At 33.8% G+C, this 25,379-nt stretch overlaps 3 protein-coding genes and 1 non-coding gene across 9 annotated transcripts; 1 reads left to right on the top strand and 3 right to left on the bottom strand.

Moving 5' to 3' along the window:
* Nucleotides 1-1,079: 1,079 nt before the first annotated feature.
* Nucleotides 1,080-5,485, bottom strand: LOC110665786 (adenine DNA glycosylase). The gene is given in 8 exon segments (XM_058149956.1): nt 1,080-1,373; nt 2,128-2,234; nt 2,466-2,688; nt 2,690-3,008; nt 3,710-3,807; nt 3,880-3,999; nt 4,784-4,843; nt 4,941-5,485. Coding segments are annotated over 8 exon segments (1,578 nt in total). The 5' UTR covers nt 5,478-5,485; the 3' UTR covers nt 1,080-1,259.
* Nucleotides 5,486-6,713: 1,228 nt separating this feature from the next.
* Nucleotides 6,714-21,339, bottom strand: LOC110665783 (homeobox-DDT domain protein RLT3). The gene is made up of 18 exons (XM_021826029.2): nt 21,158-21,339; nt 20,751-20,876; nt 19,934-20,347; nt 19,535-19,590; nt 19,194-19,427; nt 18,981-19,040; nt 18,689-18,905; nt 18,486-18,586; nt 16,964-17,050; nt 16,710-16,841; nt 15,180-15,320; nt 14,888-15,010; nt 14,299-14,754; nt 13,411-13,830; nt 12,633-13,253; nt 12,266-12,370; nt 11,889-12,114; nt 6,714-7,263 (listed from the first exon to the last, which is right to left on the bottom strand). The coding sequence occupies exons 2-18, from the start codon at nt 20,806-20,808 to the stop codon at nt 7,241-7,243; spliced, it is 3,474 nt and encodes a 1,157-aa protein (XP_021681721.2). The 5' UTR covers nt 20,809-20,876; nt 21,158-21,339; the 3' UTR covers nt 6,714-7,240.
* On the bottom strand, nt 16,332-16,459 carry LOC131181927 (small nucleolar RNA snoR77). The gene has a single exon (XR_009150399.1). It is a non-coding gene; the product is annotated as a small nucleolar RNA snoR77 (small nucleolar RNA).
* Nucleotides 21,340-21,472: 133 nt separating the features above from the next.
* On the top strand, nt 21,473-25,067 carry LOC110665785 (uncharacterized). Of its 6 annotated transcripts, none has more exons than XM_021826038.2 (7): nt 21,473-21,727; nt 21,829-21,921; nt 22,388-22,616; nt 23,119-23,210; nt 23,770-23,877; nt 24,444-24,513; nt 24,779-25,067. In XM_021826038.2, the coding sequence occupies exons 1-7, from the start codon at nt 21,632-21,634 to the stop codon at nt 24,832-24,834; spliced, it is 744 nt and encodes a 247-aa protein (XP_021681730.1). In that variant the 5' UTR covers nt 21,473-21,631; the 3' UTR covers nt 24,835-25,067. The 6 variants fall into 6 exon arrangements, with proteins under 6 accessions (XP_021681730.1, XP_021681728.1, XP_021681727.1 ...); XM_021826036.2 differs by having other exon boundaries at nt 21,502-21,727; nt 23,119-23,228; XM_021826035.2 differs by having other exon boundaries at nt 21,502-21,727; nt 23,119-23,228; nt 24,432-24,513.
* Nucleotides 25,068-25,379: the final 312 nt, after the last annotated feature.

Genomic DNA, 25,379 nt, shown 5'->3' with positions numbered 1-25,379 from the left:
TAATCGGTTTATAAATTAATACAAACACCCTCTAAACGAACAAATATTTCGTCAACATCAAACATCATTGAATTTGCATACAGAGACCTCAACTAATTTATGATTACAACTTCATCTAACATGCCTATCTATCAACAACCTTTCCTTCCTTCTAAAAGAAAAACCCTTACTTTTCCTGAAAATAATGAAGTTAAGTCATTTGATTAATAGTTTAGCAATCGAAGGTTAGTATTATAATTTAGAAAATATACACTCAATGATAAAATATTTGTTTCTTAGTTTTTAATACAAGAAATTAGGAATTCAAATTTTAATATCTATTTTTCTTAAAAATGTTCAATGCATACAAATGATTATTAGTCGTAGTAATAATAATAATATGAAATGTCCTTTTTACCCCTTTACTTACTGTAACTTATATTACAAAGGGAAGTTTACAATTTGATCCCCAAGTTTTTCTCTATTTTACACTTTAATCCTCATATTTTTGAAAATTAATTATTTAATCTCTAAATTTTGCCCTATATTACATTTTAGTCATTGAATTTTAGAAAATTAATTATTTAGTATCTAATTTTGGACTATATCATACCTTAGTCTTTACAATTTTAATATATAGCATAATTTAATCATTCTGTCAATGGATAAAATTGTTGTAAACATTAAAATTATAAAGACTAAATTATTGTATACATTGAAATTAAAGGAACTAAGAATTCATTTCTCAAAATCAAGGACTAAAGTGTAATATAGTGCAAAACTTAAAGACTAAATTAATTTTTCAAAAATTCAGGGGCTAAAATGTAATATAGGGAAAAGCACAGGGACCAAATGATAAACTTCCCTATTATAAATTAACTCTTGTATTCAACTCACATAAAATTTTCTAGTTCTGTTATTTTTCTTCCTCAAACTCCTAAGAAATTATCAGTCAGACGCAAAGGAATAACAACATTTGTTCAAAACCTGTCAAGATTACTTGAAACATGAATATTGTTCAACTTTATATAAATTTCATATATAAATGATAAATTGCAGGGTTATGATAAATCATAATATTTACTGGAAACAATCTTCAATTATATAAATCTGCACAAGATGCTGGCATAGATTATAAATAATTGAGTAAACCTACATTACATAACAGGAAGTCGGTAGTAATTGTTGATTTGCAATGTTGTATGCAGCTTATGAGCAGGCACCAGGACAAGAGTCTACAAAACCTTTTTCATTGATCAAGTACAATGATTAAACAAGATCTAATTTAGACTGGTCGCGGTTGATCTTCGTTTCCTCAAGTTTTTATTGTTTTTGGCTGGGGCAGAATCAGTGGATAACCTGCTCTGTTTAAACTTCTCAACCATAGTGTACACCTGCATTGAGTAGACAATGTCAGAAGTTTTATAAGGCATGTAGGAGCAAGTTAGATAGCTATGCTCGTATGCCTTTTGTAATTTGCAGAGAAGATCATAACACTACAAAATCTGCAGTTTTGCAGATACCTCAGTTGGTTTTAGGCTGCAAATACTAGTAAGTACCTTATCCATTGTAGAGCTTAAAAGTTCAATCAAGCATGAGAATTTCATAGATGATTAAAACTATTTTACACATGAAATTACTTGCTAGTATTTGAGAAAGAAAATGAGGGCACTTATTTTCCAATTCATCAATTAGACTACTTCACATTTGAATTGAAATTATTTATTATCACCAAAGTTTGTCTTGAACAATTGTCAATTGGTAATCAATTATGTAGGATCGAGTGCTTATTACTATGCTAAAAGCTTAAACTGTTAGCAGAGGTGCAACTCTAAACAGCCCAAGCGCCATAAGCCGAAGAGATCTAGGTAAGATGCTGACCGACTGAGCTATCTTCACTCAATGCCAATAATCCCCCAGCACTTGCCAGGGATTCTAATTCATGAATTCAGTTCTGATACTGGTTGTCGAATCGAGCACTTACTACCGTGCTAAAAGTTTAAATGGTTAGTGAGGCGCAACTCTAACCCCTTATTGCGTAAGGGTGCAAAGCTATAGGCTGAAGGGATCTGGATAGGATACTGGCCCATCAAGCTATCCCTACTCAATGCTAACAAATTCATATCATGTGATCTAAACTATAAATACCTTCCTCACTCCAGATGTCAAACCCAACTTTGAAAGGGCCTTCTTTTCCATGTATTTCCAGCTCGTAACTTCTTTTCCGTTCTTGTTACACAACTCACTCATCCCACCTTCATGCCAGGAGAAAGCAATTATAAAATTGTTATATAAATAATACATCACTATATACTTATCAAGAAACTAATACTAATAGATTATGAACATTATTATTACTATTCTGACCATTCATAACACAGTAATTATGTTGAAAAGACTCGACAAAATAGAAATGACAGTACAAGTAAATATGTTATCACAGTTTTGCATTAATTGAGGAAAAGAGAGCAGGTTAGGCAGCACACCTTTAAGATGTATTACTAGTAATTCCACATAAACCTTGAGACGGATGTGAGTGAAAATATGAACAAATTCTCCAATATCTTCTCTTAGAACTATGCTACATGTCCTTTGTAGGTCAAGTCCGAATGTTTTTTTCAGAAAGTGATTAATTTCTTTTCTCCTTGTGGTTAAATCAGTTTCTTTTCCCAACATGACAGTAGGGAATTCCCATAGACCAGCAAGCAAGACCACCATCTGGCCTCTTTACAAGAGCAAATCCACTATCAGATTGTTCACCCTCAATTGGACCTTGGCTTCCTAATATCTCCAAAACACAAACAGCAGAAAATTCATGTCGTTGTTTCACCTTTACAACCTTGGTAGGATAATCTGTAACCAATACTGACTTATCCTGCTTGAAAATTGAAAGTGCACGACATTGGCTGGAAACAGGACATAAAGAGCAGTTTGGGTTCGATGGAGTGCAAACAGTTGCACCGAGTTCCATAAGAGACTGATTGAAATCCCCAGGACGGCAAAGATCAACTAGTTGAGCTGCTAGTTTCCTGATCCAAAAGATTTCCGATGCATAAATAAATACAGCAACAGAAGATATAACCATGACTTTATCATTAATTTGATAAATCAGCACATCTGTCTGTTTAATGAATACCACCACTAATGTGGTTAATAATAACATGTAATCCATATAAATTCTCAGTAGAGGAGGATTGCCCATAAAATTTTTTACCATTAAGAAATTCATACTGGGGGAGGAGGAGAAGGCCCACTAGACAACTATACGGATCGCTAAATCTATAACAGAAAAATTTGCATTGGTGTTGTGTGATTAGGAAGACACCTTATGCCAAACTGTTAGTTAAATTTGGTGAATATAAAATTTGAAAAAGAAGAGTTTGCAAAATAGATGGATGACAAGTAAAAACACTTTGTTCTCGTGAAGGTGTACTGAATTAAGTCGGACAGTGGGGAAGGGTAAATACTCACAATTATATTATCTAATTGACATCGGTGCTTATTCCGAAAGTAATCAAGTTGCACTCAAGATGATTAATTTATATACCTTCTCTCAGATCTCAGGAAAGTAGTACTAATACATCATGTTGTATGAACAAATATCATGGATTACGTAAAGAAAAATGGACAATATGAAAAAAAAAAATCTAAAAGACTGTCCCTGACAAACAAAAAGGAGGCTAAGATTCTAAATTAAGGAAAAGAAATTTTAGAAAAAAAAAAAGCTCACCAAAAGTTCTTGATAGTCATTGAGTCTTTTGGATTTGTAGAAATTGCCTTCAACCTAGCAAGCACCCTTATAACATTCCCATCAACCACAGGCACCACCTGACATTGCAGACCTTGAAAATTTTCCCCTAATATAATTCAGAAGGACAAAAAAATGCAGAACCTACTCACTTCTTTGAATGCTATAGAGGCAATTGCACCAGCTGTATAGTCTCCTATTCCTGGAACTTTCCGTAAGGAAAACACCGTGTTAGGAAATCCATCTCCCATAGCAATAATCATTTTAGCTCCCTAAAAGTAAGAACAAAATGAGATAGAGATTAAGCATCATTGATGCAGTAGTGTAAAGCACAGAACCTTTCACTTTTATTTTTATACTTTTTTTTCCTTCATACAAGAGGACGGCACCATGACTCAAGCCTCTGATCTCTGCCAAACAAACTCTTCTCCCTCCCTCCACCCACCCTGCCCCACCCAAAAAGAAAAACAAAAAAAAAAAAAAGAACTACCTTTCACTCCTTAGAGCTACACAAAGTACTAGAGCTGCGACCCCACTATTCATAATGTACACGCAATTTTACAATTTTTTTTATCATACCAGACCACTACAGGAACTTATTATCAATTAGTAAACATAACACCATCAAGACGGTGGAAATGTGGCTTTCCAATGCAGCTTGAAATAACATGATAAGAACACTAAAATTTCCAACCAAAATATTTGAAAAACCCATCTACTCAAGGAATTGACTTTGTTATATAAAATCCGCAACACCATGAACAATGAAACTTCGCAATAATTGAAACCCAGGGGTATCTCCAAAATATTGATTTTCCATAATTAAGAAATCAGATTCACGCCATTTTACAGTTCGAAACTTAGAATACCAGTACATTACCATGAATTTTCTTTTTTTTCTTTTGGAGAAATGAAAAAGATTGAAGCTTGAACCATGTATAGGAATTGAACATAAAAATCTGAAGGATATGCAATCACTGACTGCGGTTAACGTTTAAATCAAGAAGAAGATAAAGGCAAACAGTTTGAAAGCACAAGCAATAAATCAGAGCTCACCTCTAACAGAAAACGTGCCCGCCTATAATATCCTAAACCTGCCCACATCTCATTCACCTCCTGCATAACAAACAAGCAGAAAAAGAAATGCTCATGAGCACAGCCTAACAAAATCAATCAACGAAAGCCATTGAAAGTTTAGTTTAACTAAATTAACCTCAAGAGAAGCGAGGGCCAGATGCTGAAGAGTGGGCCATTTAAGCATCCAACGGTTGTAGTAATCAATCACAGTCTGAACTCTAGTCTGTTGCAGCATCACTTCAGATACCCAAACCCCATATGCCCTTTTCTCTTTATCTTCTTCTTCTTCTTCTTCTTCTTCTTCTTCTTCAAGTGCGTTTGTTTCTTTCCTCCTCCAAGGAAGGTCTCTCTGGTTGTGGTCGTACCAGTCCAACAATGATTCCCTGATCTTCTGGGTTTCTTTGTCGCTGAAAATGTCTTCAATATCAGGAATTCCTTCCTCATTTTAGTTGATAAATTTCCTCTTCTTCCTCGGCTGAGCCTTTCTCTTCTTCTTGGGTTTTTTCATATCCTCCATTGCTGCAATTGGAGCAGAGTAGGAGCCTTGGGTCCCTCGTAGAAATGCTTTTATGAAGCTAATGCTGGTGCTTCTAACTGGTGCTGGAGAGACCTTTGAGAATTCGAGTCCATCGAAGACGCGCACCCCTACTTTTGGGCTTGCGAGGCTGTACATGGGAAGCAAGCGGGCAAAAAATTAATTGTAAATATATTTAATAAATATAGATATGTTTAATTATAATTTTTATGAATTTATATTTTATTTTTTAATATATATAATTAATTTTAAAAAACTAAAACATAATGAAAATATATTTATTTTATAATAATAGTATTGAGTATAACTTTTTTACTTAATATTTACAAGTGAACATTCAATTAATTTAGTTTATTTTAATAAAACTGAATAAATAGAAATTTTTGAAAAGATAATTAAATGAAATTAAATCAATCAAACTATAAATTAAAAACAAATAAAAAAAGTATAAATTAAATTTAATTGAATAAAAAATGAAACCAAATTTAAAAATAATTGAACTTGAAAAATTAAAGGGTTAAACTTTTTTATTTAGATTGGATAATTCTTATTCTATTAATGGCACAAAATTAAATAACACATGTTAAAATTTACTAGATTTAATTTAATAATTATTTATAATATATATTTAATAATCCATTATTTTCCATATTCTTCTTTAACTTGTAATAAAATTTATATAACATATGCAATCAATTTAGAGTATTTAATTATGAATAAAGTATAATTAAAAGTAATTACAATCTACTTAATTTTATAAATTTTATAATTATAAATCATTAAGTAAAATCTAAGGGAATAATAGATAGTCTAAGGTTTAAATTAGTTTATTAAACAACTATACCTAAACAATAAAATAAATTCTATACAGTTCAATTCTTATATTTCCCGCCTTCTTCATAAAATTAGGGTAATTTTTATTTTTATCTCTGTATTTTGTTTCATATTTTACTTTTATTTTTATTTTTTAATTTTAAATTATTGTTAAAAAAATTATAAATTTTAATTTTATTTAATAAAAATCTCGCAAACATATTATAACAAGTGTTTAATTAAAAAAATAATAAAAAATTATAAAAATATCAATACTACAGTAGGAGTATTACCCTCCATTAAAAAATACAGAGTTTAAATTTATAATCATATTAATTTAGACGGATTTTAAAATTTTTATAAAAGAATTAAAATTTAAAAATTTTTTTAATAACAAATTAAAATTAAAGAGACGAAAATAAAACACATGATAAAATTTAGAAATGAGCTATAAAAATTATCCCACAAAATTAAAGGGCAAGAAAAACGTCTGATTTGCTCTGCTTCTCGTCCTATATCTTAAAAAAAAAAAAAAAAAAAAAGCACCTCTACAGAAACAAGTAGAGGAAAAAGTAGGCTCGTATTCATTTCAGCATTGCATTCTTTACATTGACAACATTTATTTTCCCTCAACAAAAGTGGACTGTCAAGCGTAAATTGACAAAATTTGATTCCACCAAATACCACAAGTAGCAAAAATATCCTTTTCAACAAGAAAACAGAGGAACCAATCCTTTTTTTTTTTTTGCTGCTAAGGGTCATGGTAAGAATATGTACCAGAGACTAAAATTTCCTGATTATGAATGTCTATTTTAATGCTGTACAAAATCTAATTTACTCGACTGCCCGAGTACAGCAACAGTAAAAATTGGAAATATTCAAAGCTTTGTTCTATACAAACTTTGTATATAATTTGCTTTCAGCCCCGTAAATTCATACCATAAAAGCATTACTATGATGCTCCTCAAAAGCAAAAGGCGGTGAAGCTGGAAATTGTTTCAACAATACTCGGAAAAGGGACAGATACAATAGCAACACACACCTCGAACATTAAATGTCATGGCCATGAGCTCCAATGAGACTTGGATCTATTGCTTGGAAGCATCCTTACCTGAAAAAAAAAGTACAGCATTTTATGAAATTCACCACATTGAACTGTGAATCATCGTGATTTAAAAGCTAAAGATAATCATGCCTAATTTTTCCAATCAGGATAACAAGCTTGCAATTTTCAACCCCCTTATTAGGAATGAAATCACAAAACTGCATTCCAGTTGCTGCTTTGTATGCAGAAATTAAATGTTCAAGTACCCATTATGACTAATGCTTTTCTATATGCAGTACAAATCAAGTCATTCAATGTCATGTAAATCCATCCCTTTCCATAGTGCAGGTTAGGATTTTGGAAGGGATGATAGGAAATATGCAAGCCGAATCAACAATAGTGTTCTTTTTCTAATTATAACCATAATTTGAGAAGTATAGATTGGTAAAGTAGCAGAGAATCACATGCCAGGAATAGTAACAAAAGATATTGTATTCTTGTATTTTCCTTGACAGCAAGGACAGTTGCCACATAAACAAATTAAAGTTCATCAATCTGAATGCAGAAATGGTTTCCACTACTCAAAACCAGCTAACCAACATGCTGCATCAATACTGTTTGTGCTACTGTGGGCCTGTGGCAGATGGCATTTGCTAATCAAGGAACTTTTTATCTATAGTCTTCAGTTTTGTTCGGTATTAGCTTTATCTGATGACTAGTAATTATTATAACAAGGATTTTGAGCCCATAATTAGAGTCTTTTCCTATGGCATGTTCCAGCAAGGGTACCGCTTTGACACAGAATAGTACACGCCCAGGGCGTGTACCAGATCCCTTTCACATGCACAGAGGGTGTGGCCTTCTGTCCAGCAGTGAAAGATTTTTTTTTTTTTTTTTGGGTAAAATGCATGTCCAGCAGTCCTAATTCACCTGGGACTTCTTTTTATCAAGCAACAGTAGCAGAATCCCAACTAGAATTAATTAGGAAGCTTCCAACTCCATTTAGGATTTAATTATGTTTTCCTATTCTATCCAGGACAAGGTTAATCCCAATTTTACTTATATCTTCCTATTGTATTTAGGATTAGTTAAACTTCCTAATTAGTAGATTTATTTTCCTATTAGGTTTAGGAGTCTAAAAACTCTACAAATACCCCAGATTTTTATGTATTAGTTTTTTCAGTAATAAAAAATCAGTTGAGTATTTTCTCTTTATTTTGCACTCTTTGTTTGTGTGTGTGTGTGTGTTTTTTACGTATTAGTTTTTTCAGTAATAAAAAATCAGTTGAGTATTTTCTCTTTATTTTGCACTCTTTGTGTGTGACCATAAGGACGAAATGTTGCAACGATGGGAGCAATGTGTAGACCAACATATGGATCTTAGATTCAAGCGTATCAAGACACACTTCGAAGAAATTATAGACCGTCCTGTGCTTTAGGAACTAAAACAAACAGGGATAGGTATGACGAAAGAAGGCCAAGGGTAAACGTAGTTCACAGTGACCCTATCAATACTTTTCCCACATGTAGGCAAATATGTCTTCCGAGGAAAATGACTATAAGCCAATTAAGTTCAATAGACATCCACATAATGAAATATGTAAAAGAAGAGTTGTGCATGGGTATAATGAATGGGAAAGCAAGGATTATCAATTGCAAATTGATATTTCTAATTTTTATAGGGATCTCAATATAGAAGAATTCTTAAACTAGATCACAAAAGTGGACAAATTCTTCATCCATGTGGACATAGCACTTGAAAAACAAGTCAAATTGGTGGCTTGTCAGCTGAAAAGTGATGCTTCTGCTTGGTGGGAACGGCTACAATCTAGAAGGAAGCGATAAGAGAAAAGGCCAGCTCATACGTGGTACATAATGAAATATTTGCTACAACAAGAATTTTTGCCTTCAAATTATGAGCAAATTTTACTCCAACAAAACCAATGTTGTCAACAGGAGGTCCAGCCAAAGCCCTTAGTTGAAAAACGAAAAAGTTACGAACAAAAGGAGCTTCGAGATTCAACAACGCAACTTAAAGTGGAGGGGCTAAGTGAAGAATCTGAATTAGAAACTTGAATCAAATTTCCTTTATGGTTGAATATGAAGAGTTTGAGGAATGTGTCCCAGGGACTGAAAATTATCAAGCAATGGAGATTTCGATGGAAGTTGAGGGAAAACAATCCATGGAGACAATATTGGACATTGGACAAAATCAAGTCAAGGAGATGATGGAGATTGAAGAACTAACTCTTTGATTACTAAAGTTTTTGTTGATTTTATTTGTCCAGATTTTCTTACAGATACAAAGGAAAACATGAAGCTTCTTAAATTCACTTTGTTCAGGTCCATCTTATTGATCTCATCCAAGAGGACTATATTGGGTACTCTTCCAATGAAAATTATCATTCTCTTTTCACTTCAAAATTCAAGGAATGATTTATTCCAAATAGGGAAAAATGGTGTGGAAGAATTTCAACTCGAGAGCGAGTTTCTCCAAGCAAGAGAGTATGATGTGAGACATTTTGGCATGTTCCACTAGGGGTAGCACTTTGACTCAAAATAGTACACGCCCTAGGCAGGTACCAAGTCCCTTCCTCTATCCAGCAGTGAAAGATGGATTTTTTTTGTAAATTGCATGTCCAACCATCCTAATTCACCGAAGACTTCTTGTTTATCAAGCAACAACAATAAAATCCCTGCTAGAATTAATTTAGAAAGCTTCCAAATCTATTTAGGATTTAATTATGTTTTCCTATTCTATCTAGGATTAGGCTAATTCCTATTTTATTTGTCTTCCTATTGTATTTAGGATTATTTAAACTTCATAATTAGTAGATTTATTTTCTTATTAGGTTTAGGAGTCCAAAAACTCTATAAATACCCCAGATTTTTATGTATTTCAATAAGTTTTTCAACAATAAAAATTTTCTCTTTATTTTTCACTCTTTGTACGAGTATGTGTTCTTTATCAAGCTTCACGTTGCATCATCTTATGATGGCAAAACAATATAGAATAAAATCACAACTGTTGGAATCTTACAATTTGAATCTTATGATTCAATTTAATTTTCCATCCTAGTGATTCGAATCTATAGGGTTAATCTCAAATGTACCTGAATTTTGACTGTATATTACGATTCGATAATGAATCAGGTAAATTGATATAAATCTACCGATTCAGTCGATTCTTTTTATAAAGGGATTTTAGACCCTAAAACTTGAAAATTTAATATTTCACTTCATTTTCAAATGTAAAAAATGCACATAAAACATTTCCTTAGCTATTTTTCTTTCACTAGCCATTCTTTTTCTTCACCCTCTTCATTCATTTTCTTTTTTTTTTTTTCTTTTAATATACTTCTCTAAATATAGTTCTCAAATTTCAAGGTAGTCAAAAGCGCTCACCAAAGTGCAAAATCACGACGACAAATATTACATATGCTAAGTGAAGAGTATTTAGTGAAGCGATGGCTTTTTGCACTTGAAGCGCAAAAAAAGCACAAAGCACAAAGAGGCCAACACTAGAAGATGATGAGACAGAATTAGATGAAGATTTTGATGGAAATGAATATTATTTTAGATATGGGGATGAAAGCGTTGAGGATTTTGATGGGAAATCTAGTGAAGATCTCTAGGTTATGACTATGAATTTAAATGCTAAAAGCTTTTGGATGTTTGATGGTTTCTTAAGGGTTTAAATTTTATATAGAGGATTATATTTTCTTCGCATACTATATTAATAGTTGTTTTTTTTAATGATTTTGCGCTTCCTTCAATAACGCAAGCACTTTTTTTGCACTTTGCACTTTAAGCAATGGGGTGATGCATCCCCTTTAGTGCGCCTTATGCTTTTAACTACCTTGTGACATTATATATTAATATATTCTAACCTTTTAATTTAACCTACTATCATTCTTTATTATTTAATTATTTTTTCATATTTAAATGGGAGTTTCAACACATGCACAATAATAATCATTGTTCTGTTATAAAGCATTATTCTCAGTAGCTAAATGATAATTCTATATTTATCAAAATATGTCATTGTGATATTTTTTTTGTACTTATTTTTTTAGAACATATATCATTATTAATTAATTTTGAGAATTTTTATGGAATTTTATGATTCGATTCAATTTTTTATTCACACAATGAAGATTTCAATTCTCAATTCAAATCTCAATTTGACAACTAGGAATAAAATTAAAACATAATTGTCCTCGTTTGGAGGCTCTAGTTCTAACTTCTAACAAATCTAATTGTTTCTCCACTGCTTCCTTTGCAAGATTACATATTTTTGAATTTCAGTGACCAAGATCTCCTGCATCCAGCTGGCAAACGCTTCACTAAATTACACACACAAAGTTTATGATAAACTAGTCCAAGCTTATCCACTTTTACCTTCGATCATTAGGTTGGCTGCTATAACCATTGTGATTCAGGTGAGGAAATAACAAACAGAAAAGATGAGTTTATATTTACAATCACAATAAAGTTTATCTATTGGGCAGTAGTCCCATAATTACTGCATCAAATCGAATTCATAAATTTTTTTAATAAAAGAAATAGAAAACCATATGAATAATGTCTACTTTCTAGACTTCTATCCAATGAATAACAAAAGGAAAACATGTTTAGCATTGATTAACATATTTTCAACACCAAACAGAATAAGATGCTATTTAAAATACCTGCACATTTGGTTCCACTTTCCTGTTTGTTTCCAGGCTGAATGCTTTCCAAATATGCAGAAATTAAGTCATCCAATTTCACCAACCAGAGAGCAAGTGCAGATGATGTTTGAGGCATAGTTGGAAAGCTCGCAATAATTTCTTCCATAGAAGTATTGGAATCATGCGCAACATCACATTGACATAACCAATCCTCATTAATTGCAGCAACAAAATCGGCAACAACCTGCAAGAGTAAATTAAAATATTAACTGATTGACAACATCCCCTGGCACTGGCCACAGTTAAAAAGAAATAAAATAAAATAGTTCAACCTAGAAATTATATTTCTTTGTTAAAATATAAGCAAAAGACATCTAGACAACATGAAAATTTACCTGCAAAAGCTCTGCCAAAGATGAGGTGCGTCTGAGCCTTTTGACCCACAACCTATGAGCAGACTTTGTCCAAGCACCCAGCAAAGCTTCATCTGGCATAGCTGACTGTACATGACGTCAGAGAAAAGAAAGGTTAATTGACAACAATAGCAAATTGAAAAATAAAATACTATGCAAGATTTTATGCAGATAACACTGTAGGCGAATGTATGAGTGTGTGTTCTGGTTTAAAAAAGAGAATATTATGGGCAAATTGTTCTTATGCAAATTATAAATGGAAATAATAGTTTGATCTTCATGATTTGCTTGTGCGTGTGTGTGTCTATCTATTAAAGCAGCACTAAGACATTAATCAACAACTGCACACCTCAATTGCATGGACTGCAGCTTTCAGTGATTGCAACTGTGATGACAGAACTTTATGTTTTGGAAACATTTCACTGTCTCTTTTCGCTCTACATGTGGCTGAATGGATGGCATATCTTTCTTCAAGATCAAAATCAAGTTCAAATGTTGTATGACAAATCCTACAGTGCTTCTCATCTCTCCAGTACAAATCATGACAAGTTTCACATCTGGTAAGCGATTCAAAATAAGATCTCTTGACACGTTTCACAGCATTAAGATCACAGTAAAAATAATTCCATATCCATGCATCAAACTCCTGAAGACGGCTCCACTTGTGGTTGTCTTCCTCCTCCTTCTTCCCTGCTTCAAGAATTATAGCACCACATGGAGGCAGAGAATCTTTCATGACCTCAGGCAGGCTCAGGTTGTTGTCTACATCAGACACTGGCGATGTACTGTCTTCTCGAACTATGTCCAGCTCAGGTTGATCTGATTGTGTCAAGCGCCTGTTTTCAGCATGATTTACCATGTTACTTGACATCTCTTGGCAAAGAAAAGCTTCCCGCTTTTTTAAAGATTCAATAAGGAGAGCCTCTCTTGCTCCCCTGTCATCCAAAATTGACAACAAACCACGCAAAGCCTGCAGTTGGATAGGCATGCACAAACACAAAATGATCATTAAAAAAATATATATAAACATATATTAAAGAGGTTGACAAAGTAAATCATTTTCTGCACACAAGTAAAATCCGAAGGCACAAGATTCAAAAAATTGAGCAAATTCCATTCAAGGATACCTCTTCAGTATCAATCACCTCCCAGTGACCATCTTCAGAAGATTCAAAATAAACTCTCTTATGGCCAGGATCACGTGAATTACAAGGGCCCAAGAAAAGCCAATATCTACTGTACCTACGATCAGAACCCAAGAAGATAGATTGCATTGGATGCAAATTGACTCCAAGTTCTGTCTCTTTCATGTCTTTCCCTTTGCCAGAGGACTTTTCCCCTTCATTGAACTTTAGGATTGAGACAGAAGAATCAATTGGGTGAGATGCAGATGATGAATATGGTTCTTTTGAATTATTCACTTGCCCAACATGGACCCAGGATGGCCTGGGAAAATTATGTTGCTTTGATGATGATCTCTTTATTTTTGCCCCAGAGCCATAATGATGCATGTTTGGAACAGATTCAACAGTGGTTCTTTTCACATCCTGAAGACAGAAAAAAGTATTAAGAGTGAAATATATCAATCCCTAAAAACAAAATAAAATAAAATTTATTTCTAGGTTAAATAATAGAGAGTGAGATAGTCTCACAATCTGCCCTGAACAAAAAAGCCTTTAAGAAGCTCAAATTACAATAGTTAAGACAATCAAAATTAAAAACAGAAGACTAAAGAGAATGAAATCCTATAATAAAAGAAAACAAAATGATTTAGTTCAATGAACATTGATGTATTAAATCATCATATCAAAATAGTTTGTCAACCAAGAACACTTCAAAAAAATTATATATCTACTTTCAAATGAAGTAACTGTAAGAATGTTTAGAAATTTCATTTATAGATCACCTGATTATATACACACAAAAGGGGGAGAGAGAGAGAGAGAGAGAGAGAGAGAGAGAGAGAGAGAGAGAGAGAGCTTAAAATCTTAATTATGCTAGGTTGTTTGCATTACCTCCATTCTAATACTGGATCCAGCACTGACAAGATCAATCAAAGCCACCAAAACATTCAACTTTTCTTCAATGCTTAAATCTGAATATTCACCTTCAATGAGTCCTAGCAACCACACTTCTCCAGGGTGGCTCTCATCAATTTCATTGTAAACTGTCAACATGTTCTTTTTACTTCTGTGATGGTTAGTATGCTTGGATTTTCTTGAATTGGAATTATCTGAGTCACACTCAGAATCACTGCTGCTACATGTTCCACTATCATTGAAGTCATCATGAACACTTCCAGAGTCCTCAGTATCAGACTGAAAATCATTGGCTTCTTTTGAAAGAGTACTAATGCGCAGACGATAAGCAGATGGCGAGATCTTCTCAAATAAAGTAATATCACTTGAAAGAGTAGAGCTTATTAGAAGTTCCAATTCCTCGGTCGTCTTTGCAAGATTTAGTTCAGTAATCTTCAAACCAAAAACAAAAATTCAACAACACCATTAAGTGGAATTCAAAATGCATTCAGTACCAATTAAAAAAAGGAGATAATGAAAGATAACAAAATAGTCAAGTAGAATCTCTTCAATTCCAGCAACGTACCTCCATCGACTTTGCTAGATCAGAAACTTTCAATCCATTATTTCCTCTCTGTGACAACAGTTTAAACAATTCACCCTTCAAAGTTCCAGGACGTAGGCCATACTTCACCATGAGGCTCATCTCCTGAGAAGGGAAGGGAAAAAAAAAAAGCCAGGTCCTTAAATATGTATTTCATTTTGTTACATATAAAAATGGACAGCAATAAGAAAGTACATTTTGCATATTATAGATTAAAAAATAGGGAAGGAGAGAGATCAACAAATATCAGTAATGCAACCTAATCAAATAATACCTTGCTAAGGGCTTCCCTATGAAATGAACCTTGCCTTGAACCAAAACCAGCTGCAACCAAGACTTGATGCAGTATTTCTGTCCATGTAAGGGGATTGAGAGACTTCTTCCAAAACTCCACAACAAATTCTTGACGTTCAACCTGCCAAGCAAAGATCAATAATCATACATGGACACAAAAAAAAAAAGGCTTCGTTATAATAAAAAGAAAATGGAGATTGCTTTATATAAACACCCCCAACCCCCACCCCCCACCCCCCCAAAAAAAAAGAATTTTTTTAAATAAAAAGATGGATACTCCATACTCAATACAACCCAAAGAACTAGCTAAGCAGACACATTCCACACAAATGAATTTTCTTAACATTTCTTCTTCACAATATTCATAATGTGATTATATATTACAGAGGAAGGGTCTGCATATACCCATGAAAAGGAATTGTTTAAATGTTTTCATTCAAGAGCAATTTCCCCTCATTAGTCATAATGTGTCCACTACAAAAAATAAACACATCAAATAATTGATTTGAGCAACTTCTTTGTCTTCTTTTCCTCTTTTTCTTTTTCATTTTCCTTTTACTGTTATTCCCATTGAAATGTCATAGCACCTATCTAGTCCTTGTCTCCTTCCTTTTTTTTTTGTTGCTTCCAATTCAATGGGGTGTTGTATTAAATACACGATATGCTAGTACACAACCTTAATATCAATAGTAGAGATAAAATAAAAAGAAAAAGATAAATGGTGGCAATCAAAATATAACATAGGGACACCTTTGTTGTGCCTTGCACCTAGAGAAAGGTGCATGCCTAGGAAATAAGGTGCACGACTCAATTAGTTAGCCTGCCTGACCATAATATAAGTATTAGGTCAAGTGCCTAGCAAGCCCAGAGCCTGGGTACACTTCAACTGTGATGTGTCATTTGAGTCCAATGAAGTAACTCCAACTCATACCCAAGAAATTGTAAGGCAAACAGATATATAGATATCTCTTCATTTTCCAATGCATCATATATTGTGGAATACAGGTATATATATAGACACACTTCTTTTCCTATAACTATGCTACAATCCCTAATAAATAGGTATACAATCCTATATGGGATAGATTTGCTGACTTTCTATAACACTTTTTTGTTTACAAAAAAATAAAAAATTGTGCTTGGGCTTACTAGACCAGCTTCAAGGAAAAACCTTAGTAAGTCTGAAGAGCAAAAGCCAATCAATATATGAGCAGCTTAACAACTTTTTCGCTACCTTATTATCAAACAGCAAGGCTGCCTGAATAAACGTTAGAAGAAATAAATGATTGCCTTAAATTAACAATGACCACTTAAATTTAACAAGTTGGGCTTTTATTCAAAAAAATCAATAAATGGAAGGTCACAGAGCACAAAAATATAGTAAAAAGTATACTTCATTTTTCACTTCACGAAAAAACTGCAACAACTAGGACAATTTTCACAGAAAGGGTATGATAAAAAAAAAATCAAATTCTTGTTAATGGCTTGTAGTTGCAGAGTTGATACTCACCGAATGAATAAGTGCAAGAAACTGGCAAGATACGCTCAAATTGGGCAGAAATCCACTACTAATCTCCGTTTCAACATCAGATAAAAGAAGCTTCAGAAGGGCCAGATGAATTTTTCCAAGTAACAAAGAATCCTGGAAGAAATATACAGAGATGAATCCTAAAAAGTGAAATCTAAGTGCCAACCAAAATAAACTGGCACTAAGAAATTGAACTAAAATACAAGTTAAGCAAAATATATAATCTGAGAATTAACCTTATCATGGAATGCTTGAGCAAATTCATCAAGAGTGAAGGGGCAAATATCAATTGAAACAGAATATGTGTAAAGAAAATGGAAAACCTGCAAAGGATAAATCAGCCCAACTTTAGCAATATGCTTTAAAAACTTCACAGACTAATGGGGAAAATGAAAAACTTTACCATTGCCAGTGATAAATCATACACAAGTTTGCATCAGTTTAGAATTATACAGAATAAGGTTCTACTGAGGCTCTAAAATAACTTTCAAAATCAGTGAGTGACAAAGGTATCAGTCTGAAAGATGTCATCACTGGTTTCAGCAGATTTGATGAATGCGATATCCAAAAATTACACTAATGAATCTGTAGATGAGCATGCTTCTTGTTTCAGTCAGCAGACTGGTGTGCATACATATAAATTAAAATAGCTGATCAAATTACCATGCTAGAAGACAGAAGTGAAGAGGGACCGACTTCTAAATGCTTCACATAGATTCTGGGATAAAGTTTTAAGGTCAATCCTATAAGAATTCCTATGAAGTATGAATGTGATCAAAATTGGGGAAGTCTTGTGTATGTCTTAAATAATTGACATATGAGTAGATTAAGGGTGATTTGTCAACTCAAGTGCAATGGCTAACTTCTTGGACTTGCAACCGACAGGGCACAACTTTAAGAGCTGAGAATATCCACTTTGTGCAAATATTACTAAAGGGTAGGATCATTTTCAGAATTCCACAAAAAGATTCTTGATCATAAACTAAATGATGGCTGCTGTAACAGGTGTTTCTCTCTCCCCCTCTGTCCAAAAATTGGGCAACCCTATTCTAGGAGATGTAAAACAAAGTCTGTTTGAAAAAACATAAGGAACTCAACAAATAAATGATAGAGCCCAAAATTAGGGCATGAAGGGAACAAAAAAGCAAGAACCAATATAAGAAGAATTTTATTGACGAGAGAAATATCAGTGCAAGAAGAAAATTTATAGCCGAGAGAATATCATTCTCTTGGATGTTGGATCTCATCTTAACGTAGAAAGTATATAGCAGCAAAAGAAATACATTCAATATTGATTTTCCCACGCAAAATCATTTAGAGTGGAGAAAGAGAATCCATATAGCCGACCCCAAATTTTTGAGATAAAGGCTTAGTTGAGTTAAGTTTAGTATTGATTTTCCTAAATTCTATACATCTGATAATCACGGAAACAGAATGATTACACAATAAAACCAAAGCATTTATACACAAAAAGAACACTAGAGTTCAGAGTTCAGACCAGGTCCTAGTAAAGTTAATTTGATGTTAACCATTATATATTGACATTAAAATTTTGGGGGAAAAAGCATAAGTGAGCTCATTAACATACCAAACAACAATCAAATAAGAAAACAAATTACAGAATACACATTGCTTCTGGGAACATTTTGAAATTTAAGAATCAAAAAATGAATTCCAAGCAAAAGAAAGAGTGACCCAAATCTTTCACGTGTGATGCATATTGCATTATGCAATGAAAAGTTATCATATTCTATGCACCTTAAATAGTTTTTTCACGGTCTCTGGAGAGGAATCCCAAGGCTGCTTGGCGAATGGTTGCTTCATCTTTACAGAATTTGGAGGAAATTTGGGCAGCAAATCTGGAAAGCCACAAATTTGTGGTAAAGGAACTCAAATATATCTTACAATAAATTGTACACAAACTCGTTGAAGCATTCCAGAAGAAATAAGATCAAACACACCTTTGCAAAGGGAACAACCATGCAGTCCATTGTTTGCACAATGATCAGAACATGTAACTGGATTCAATACAGCTTGTAATTCTCTCAGCTCCAGCTCTTCATCATCCAATAGCAATGTCAATTGATCAACACGTTCCTGAGATAAACCTCCTTCCAAAGCAAGTTCACATTTTTCTTTGCGGGGCTGATTCTGAGACTCATCTCTTTTAGATTCCACCTGTAAATCACAGACAAGTTGATGTTGCCGCACCAGTAAACCTAAACTGCACTTCTACAACAGAAATATCATCACCTTTCGTTTAGTAGAAAACTTCCTCTTCTGTTGTGATTTATTTTCCAACCTTCTCTGTTTCTGAAAAGACAAAAAACAGTCGGCATTGTTTCACAATGGCTCACATTTAAGGTTCATCAGATCCATAGATATTTACCAAAGGATACAAAAAAAGCACAACTTTTCATTGTGAGGGGGGAACCCTAGGAAATAGAGAGTAGAGACTAGACTAACCATTATAGACACTAGTTGTCGTCGTTTTTTTTGCTGACCTAGTGGTTTTCGTGAGACAGGAGTTGATATTTGAGGTATTATTTCTCTGTCAACACAAGGAATTCCTGTAGGAAAATCTCCACCATTTGGATTTGTTGCCCGCCATACTGTCATCAAGCCTTTGCCAATACCATGCTTCTTAACAGAAGCACCGTCATTGTAATCCTGACAAGTCAATTTGCCCTGCTTGGATACCTTAAAACAAAGGGTACATGTATGTGAAAACCTTACAAAAAACATTCGATGGTAGAAAAAGATTTTAGCAACAGTTTGGCATTTTTATGCCTGCTAGAATACAGTACCTTTCTCCTTTTTGCACTTTGATTCTCTTCACAAGCAGCACTAGAATTTCTGGAGTCTAAATGTCCAAAGAGAGTATAAGTATCAGAACCATGTAGAGTAATGCAAATTAGAGGAACAAAAAAGGAATACAAATAATAAAAGTAGCACAAAGTTTATCAAAGTTGTCAAAAGACAATGACAAAGGAGAAGTTTAAAATACAGTTGGTCACTATATTTCTCAATTATGTACACATTAACCAAAACCATAAAAAAACCATTGCTATCTATGTTTCTGCAATCAATCCGATGCGAACAAAAGACAACTCTGATTCTTTAGCAGAATCAGTAAATAGAACATTCTAATGATAGGCATAATTTTAAAGAGCAACAGCAACACATAATTATTTTGAATTTCACACCTTTACAATAGTGATATGCCCTCGAAGGAAGAGAAACAAATTCCACACCAAGGGGAGGACCATCTTTGCGAAAAATCTTCCTTAAAATATAGTCTGGAGTCAATAAATTCTGAAGAAGAATTGGCTTCTTCTTCCTCCTCTTATTTTTAAGAATCCTGCCTGCAGCCTCTGAAGATGCATGCATAATCAAGCTGTCCCGCTGTTTATGTGTCTTTTTATTAGCAGGCGCAACTCTCAACCCATTTCTTCCTTTAACAACTGAGAGTTTCTTGCTCGGACAGGGGGTTTCAATAGATATATCTTTGCTTTTGTCCCTCCTCCTTTTCTCAACGAACCAACCCTGGACCTGCTTGAATGTCAAGTCCAAGACTGCAGCAAGTTCTTCCATAGCCGTATGTGTAGGATACTTCTGTTCTGCTTGAAAAAACACCACAACCTTAGAAAAATTACAACATGAAATATATAATTATAATTTTGATTTATTAAGCACTGCCCTCCAAAGACACTCCAAGCGAAAATTTTAGTATTTCAGTAGTATTTCCCCCCTCATCAATAAGAAGCCAAAATCGAGGCAATTAAACTTTTGACTTGCTACAAGGCAATATATTCCTAAGTAAGAAAATTATATTGCTTCTCAACAAAGTAAGCAGGGCATTCACAAAGAAATCAAACCCATAACTACCGACTTCCACTCATAAACTAAATTGGAATTCACCGAAATCAAAAAATTAAAAAAAAAAAAAGGCAGAGAGATAGAGAAATATCGTATAGCATAGATATAATACCAGCGCAGAATTCGTCAAAAAAAAAAAAATACCAGCATAGAATTTCTCGAGGGCTTCAAGCTGAAGTGGTGATTTTCTCTTCATTTCCATCTTTCCCTCCTCTGCTTCAATCAACTTAACGGCCGTTCTTGACTCGATCAAACTGGATTCTTCATAGCCTGAACAAAGCAAAACGAAAGAGAGAAAAAAATAAAAAATAAAAATCACACATCCTCCAAACGAACGGAATCACGAGATGAAAATTTATACATACAAAAAAAAATGAAAAAAATGAAATGAATTAACAATTCTACACTGAGTCACTGCACTCTCCTTCCAGAATCAAATAAATAAACCAATCATTGATGTCAAAGAGCACCTTAGTATCAGTGTGACTAAGAACAAAATTTAGCGAAATTGAGAGTGGAGTGCGTAAGCGAGAGGAGAGTCAGGCACTTACTTGCTTAGAGATTAGTTGCAGTGGTGATGGAAATGGAGATAGAAGGGACTGAAAATGAGGTTGAAGAAGAAGGGGTCAGTACTCTGTAGAGAGATTTTACCAAAGTTGTAGGGTTTTGGGTTTTATTATCATTTTTATATCACATGGGTCCATTAAGGGCTTTTCCTTTTTTTTTTTTTCCTTCCTTTTTTTTTTTCTCTTCAGCAGAAAATATCTATTGCGGCTGGCTCCTTTTCTCTCTCGTTTTTGTTTGCTGCCACCATGGATACGGTGTCGTTTGATATGAACCAGTACTCCATTTCACTGACCAGCCCAGCCCAGCCCAGCCCAGCCAACCAAAGCCTCTCTTCCTCCCGCCATCCAGAAGCCGCCACCTGAGCGAGAAACTCTACACGAGTCTCTCTCTCTCCGTTGGATGCTTGTATATATTTGCGGGTTTTCTTGCTCCTTCGGTTCGAGTGGAGAAAGGTTCGGATGGAGAACGGTTGCGCGCTTTCAACCCCACCCCCAAAACGATCGTCTCTGAAAACCCAATCGCATTTCAATACTTACCCTCTTTGGAAAGACAAGGTTCGTTTGAATTTTATCATTTCTTTTGTTGTTTCCAAATTTTATTCTACATTCAATGGCGGAGATCTTAGTTTAATTGCTTTTGGAATGGTGAAGTACAGTTGAGGGAGAACTGTTACAAAAGGGTGCGCGAGGACAGGAATCGCTTGCTTTGGAAAATGAGGTTGCCCACTGCTAAATCTCTCGGTGACAAGGTTTTCTTTCTCATTCATTATCCATTATTTCGGTTCATATTTTATTGTACTTTTACATGTTTTCTTATTTGTCGGTATTGGGTATTCCAAGACTTACCTGTTCTTTGGACTGATTGGGTGTTGAGTCATTGGATTTTCTATGTATAGAATGCTTTGTGATCTTGGCATTTAATGAATAGATTTTTATGCTTATATGGAACTTGGAATTAGGATATTTGGTTCCCATGGCTTACTTAGAGTTTAATTTTTGAACTAATGGTAAGATTTTATATAGTTATTGACAATGAAAATTCCGGCATTAGATTTTTCCCCTTCATCAGTTTGTTATTTTGGATGGGTTTTGGAATCAGCTTTTTTTTCCCAATCATTTTTTGTTACTGATTTTAGCCATTCTTGATTGAATAATCTATTAGCAATTCTTGATTGAATAATCTATTTATTTATATTTTTTTTGTGTGTGTTTCAGGATTTTATCAAATCTGCTTTCCAAAACATAGTTTCCGATGAACTGAAAAAACTTAAACACTCATCATCAGATGACATTTTGGAAATCTCAACTTCTAGACTTGATGCAAGTGATATTTTGTGGGAATATGATGGTCTTCACAATGCTTATCAAGGTGAATGTGAGGAGATATTGTTGGAGATGCAAAGGATCTTCTATGAGGATCTGAGGGCAGAACCAACAAGAAAAGGTAAATTTTGCTCATTTAAAAATATAATAATTTTGCAGAATTTTTTTGGTCAGTTGATTTGAACAGGAAAATGATGATGATGATGGTGATTACACATACACACAGTTTTATCAGCATAATGCTGTTTATTAGTTAGAATTGAAATCAACTGTAGTAGATTGTTCCTTCCACTATTGTAATTTGTTTTTTCACACGCTGCTATCTCTTCTTCCTTTCCCCTTAAGCTTTGTGAAAATTTCCCCCTCAATTGGCAAGGAAGTTTTAGTGTGGCTCATTTCCATCTCCTTATGACTCGAAAATACAAATAGAAAAGTATATTTTACTGCTAAATTCTTACAAATAGAAAAGTATATTTTACTGCTAAATTCTATCACCAAATTTAATTCTTTAAAATGTTCAGTCTTACGTATGCCTACATTTGTGTCTGTTATTGTGAATTGGGAGGTTATAATTGATTGAATGATTGTTTTTGAGCTTAAATGTTTACTCTAGCTCTTTGCAGAACCTGAAAACCATATTGAGGCCTGGGAGGATGAAGAAGATGAGTACTTGGCTCGTGCTGTTTATGAGCACATGCACTTGAATGATAAGCAGGTATTGAAAGTGTGTCAGGTATGACACACACTATCATAGTATTAGATTTTAGTATGTCCAAACAAGTGAAAGTGCACAACTTTATGCACCTATAGATGTATAAATATTTGCTTTATAAGTTTGATGAGGTAATAGAGTAAATTAAAATATAAATGCTCATTTGAATTTGATATATGTGCAAATGCAAAAATATATTTTAGTCAACATCAAGAATGATTGTGTATTTACAATTTTACACCTAAACTAGTGCATCCCCACACATGGTTCCCATAAGTAGGCCCTCTTTGTCTGCTTTCTTCATAGCTTTAAATTTGCATCTCAAGCTTATCAACCAAGCCTTGAAAAGTTTAACAGATGAATACAGCTTCCTGAACTTGGCTAGGATGGTAAAAAAGATGAATTGATTAAGGGGACAAATTGATTAAATTGAGTTTCAAGGAGCCAATTATGGCCAAGGAGAAAAATGGGATAGACAGTATCTTGTCGACATGTATCTTTATGACACAGCAGAAAATCTGGATATAAATAACATTGCAAAGTTTTCTGTTGTTGATGCTAGGTTCAAAAGGAGACTTGGTGTCCCATCTGTAAGCAAGGACGGTTGCAAGAGAACCATCAACTTATATATTGCAGTATTTGTGAACTTGAACTCTGCAAAGACGATGAGGTACTGCCATTGCCTCTTGTTTTTATACAATTTGTTTCTTATTTTTTCTTGTATTTAAATCATTCATCATGAAGGCGGAATACAATGTATGTGGAGTATTTGCAAAATTAAAATTTTGCTAGTGCAAAGACCCAATTAGACTAAGTTCTCAATTGTTGCCACTTGCCAAAGATAAGTTACTAGCATACTTATTGAATTTTAAATTATCTGGTTATGGATCATTTTTTATTCATTTGCCTTGTCAGCCTCAATGAATTTTTCTTCTTCTTGGTACCATTCTCAACCCCATTCCTTTCCCATGTTTTTCCCAGTTTTTTTGAAATTATAGTGGTTTTTTTTTTATTTTGGGGGAAGGGGGCTGAAAGGAGGGAGGTTGTGGGGCAGGAAGAGGATGAGGAAGACTACTATCAAATGCTTCAAAGCTTTGGCTTAACCCTAATTTGATTCTCTAGTTTGTGTAAATAATTGGAACAGTGCTGTTGAATTCATGGATTTTTTTCCTTGCATAGTTTCTTTCAGAAAATTAAGATACGATTCTTGATGTTTTCTTTTAGTTGTGTGTTCAGAAAACTCAATTTCATTGTTTCGGGTATTTTGTTCGTCTATTTGTGCTGACAAATATAATTTGGCAATCAGGTAATACTCAACTCTTTTCTTTTTTTTCAAACAATAATGAATGATATCTTGCTAGTTTGTGAATGTTGCTGGTTCTTGTTCTAGCCTGCATCATTCTATCATTTTTAGGTTGAATATCTTGCAATGTATGAATTCTTACTTCCTCTTAAAGACTACATATTTTGGTGAAAAAAAAGTGAAAGATGGCATAGCTGAGCAACTGAAATTGATGGGAGTGTTACCATCACCATCAATAATTCATCTGTAGTTTGGTTTGCACATGCAGGTGAATTTGGACATACTGCAGACGCGATTGGCAGAAGCCCATACAGAACATCTTGATCATGGTTGTAGATTGAGACCCAAGTTTTGTATCGAGACTAGATTTGGTTTAACCGCATTGTACATCTCCTGTGAGGTTTGCAAAATGTTTGAGGTTGTAATGTAGATTCTTTTTCTTATAGTACTTGAAGAAGCAGACTTGGTAGATAAGCATTAAATTGTTTGCGTCAGCAAATTATTTATTTTTATGTTTCTTTCATCATCATTTGAGAGTGAATTTTAGCACATCATTATTTTCTGTCCATTTTTTATCCTTTTCTTTTTGCTCCATGCTTATGTCTTCTCTACCTCGCCTTTGTAATGCAAAAAATTGCTGTACCAGAAGATAATTGGTTTGCTTTCCACATCTACTTAGCTCGGTTTGGTTGTAAAATATCAGAAATTCAGCTAATCCAGTTCAGTCTTAAAATCGCTCATACAGTAACAAAATTCTCATTCCCAGTGCTCTCATTTAAGAGGTTCCTCAAAGAGAACATTTTGGTGTTCCTTGTCAGATAAGCTCTTAAATTTGATACCGACTGACCTGAGAAAAAAATGAGTTGGGT

This window comes from Hevea brasiliensis, chromosome 7 (genome assembly GCF_030052815.1).
Source record: "Hevea brasiliensis isolate MT/VB/25A 57/8 chromosome 7, ASM3005281v1, whole genome shotgun sequence".
Classification (NCBI taxonomy): domain Eukaryota; kingdom Viridiplantae; phylum Streptophyta; class Magnoliopsida; order Malpighiales; family Euphorbiaceae; genus Hevea; species Hevea brasiliensis.
This window is presented reverse-complemented; position numbering and strand designations above follow the sequence as displayed.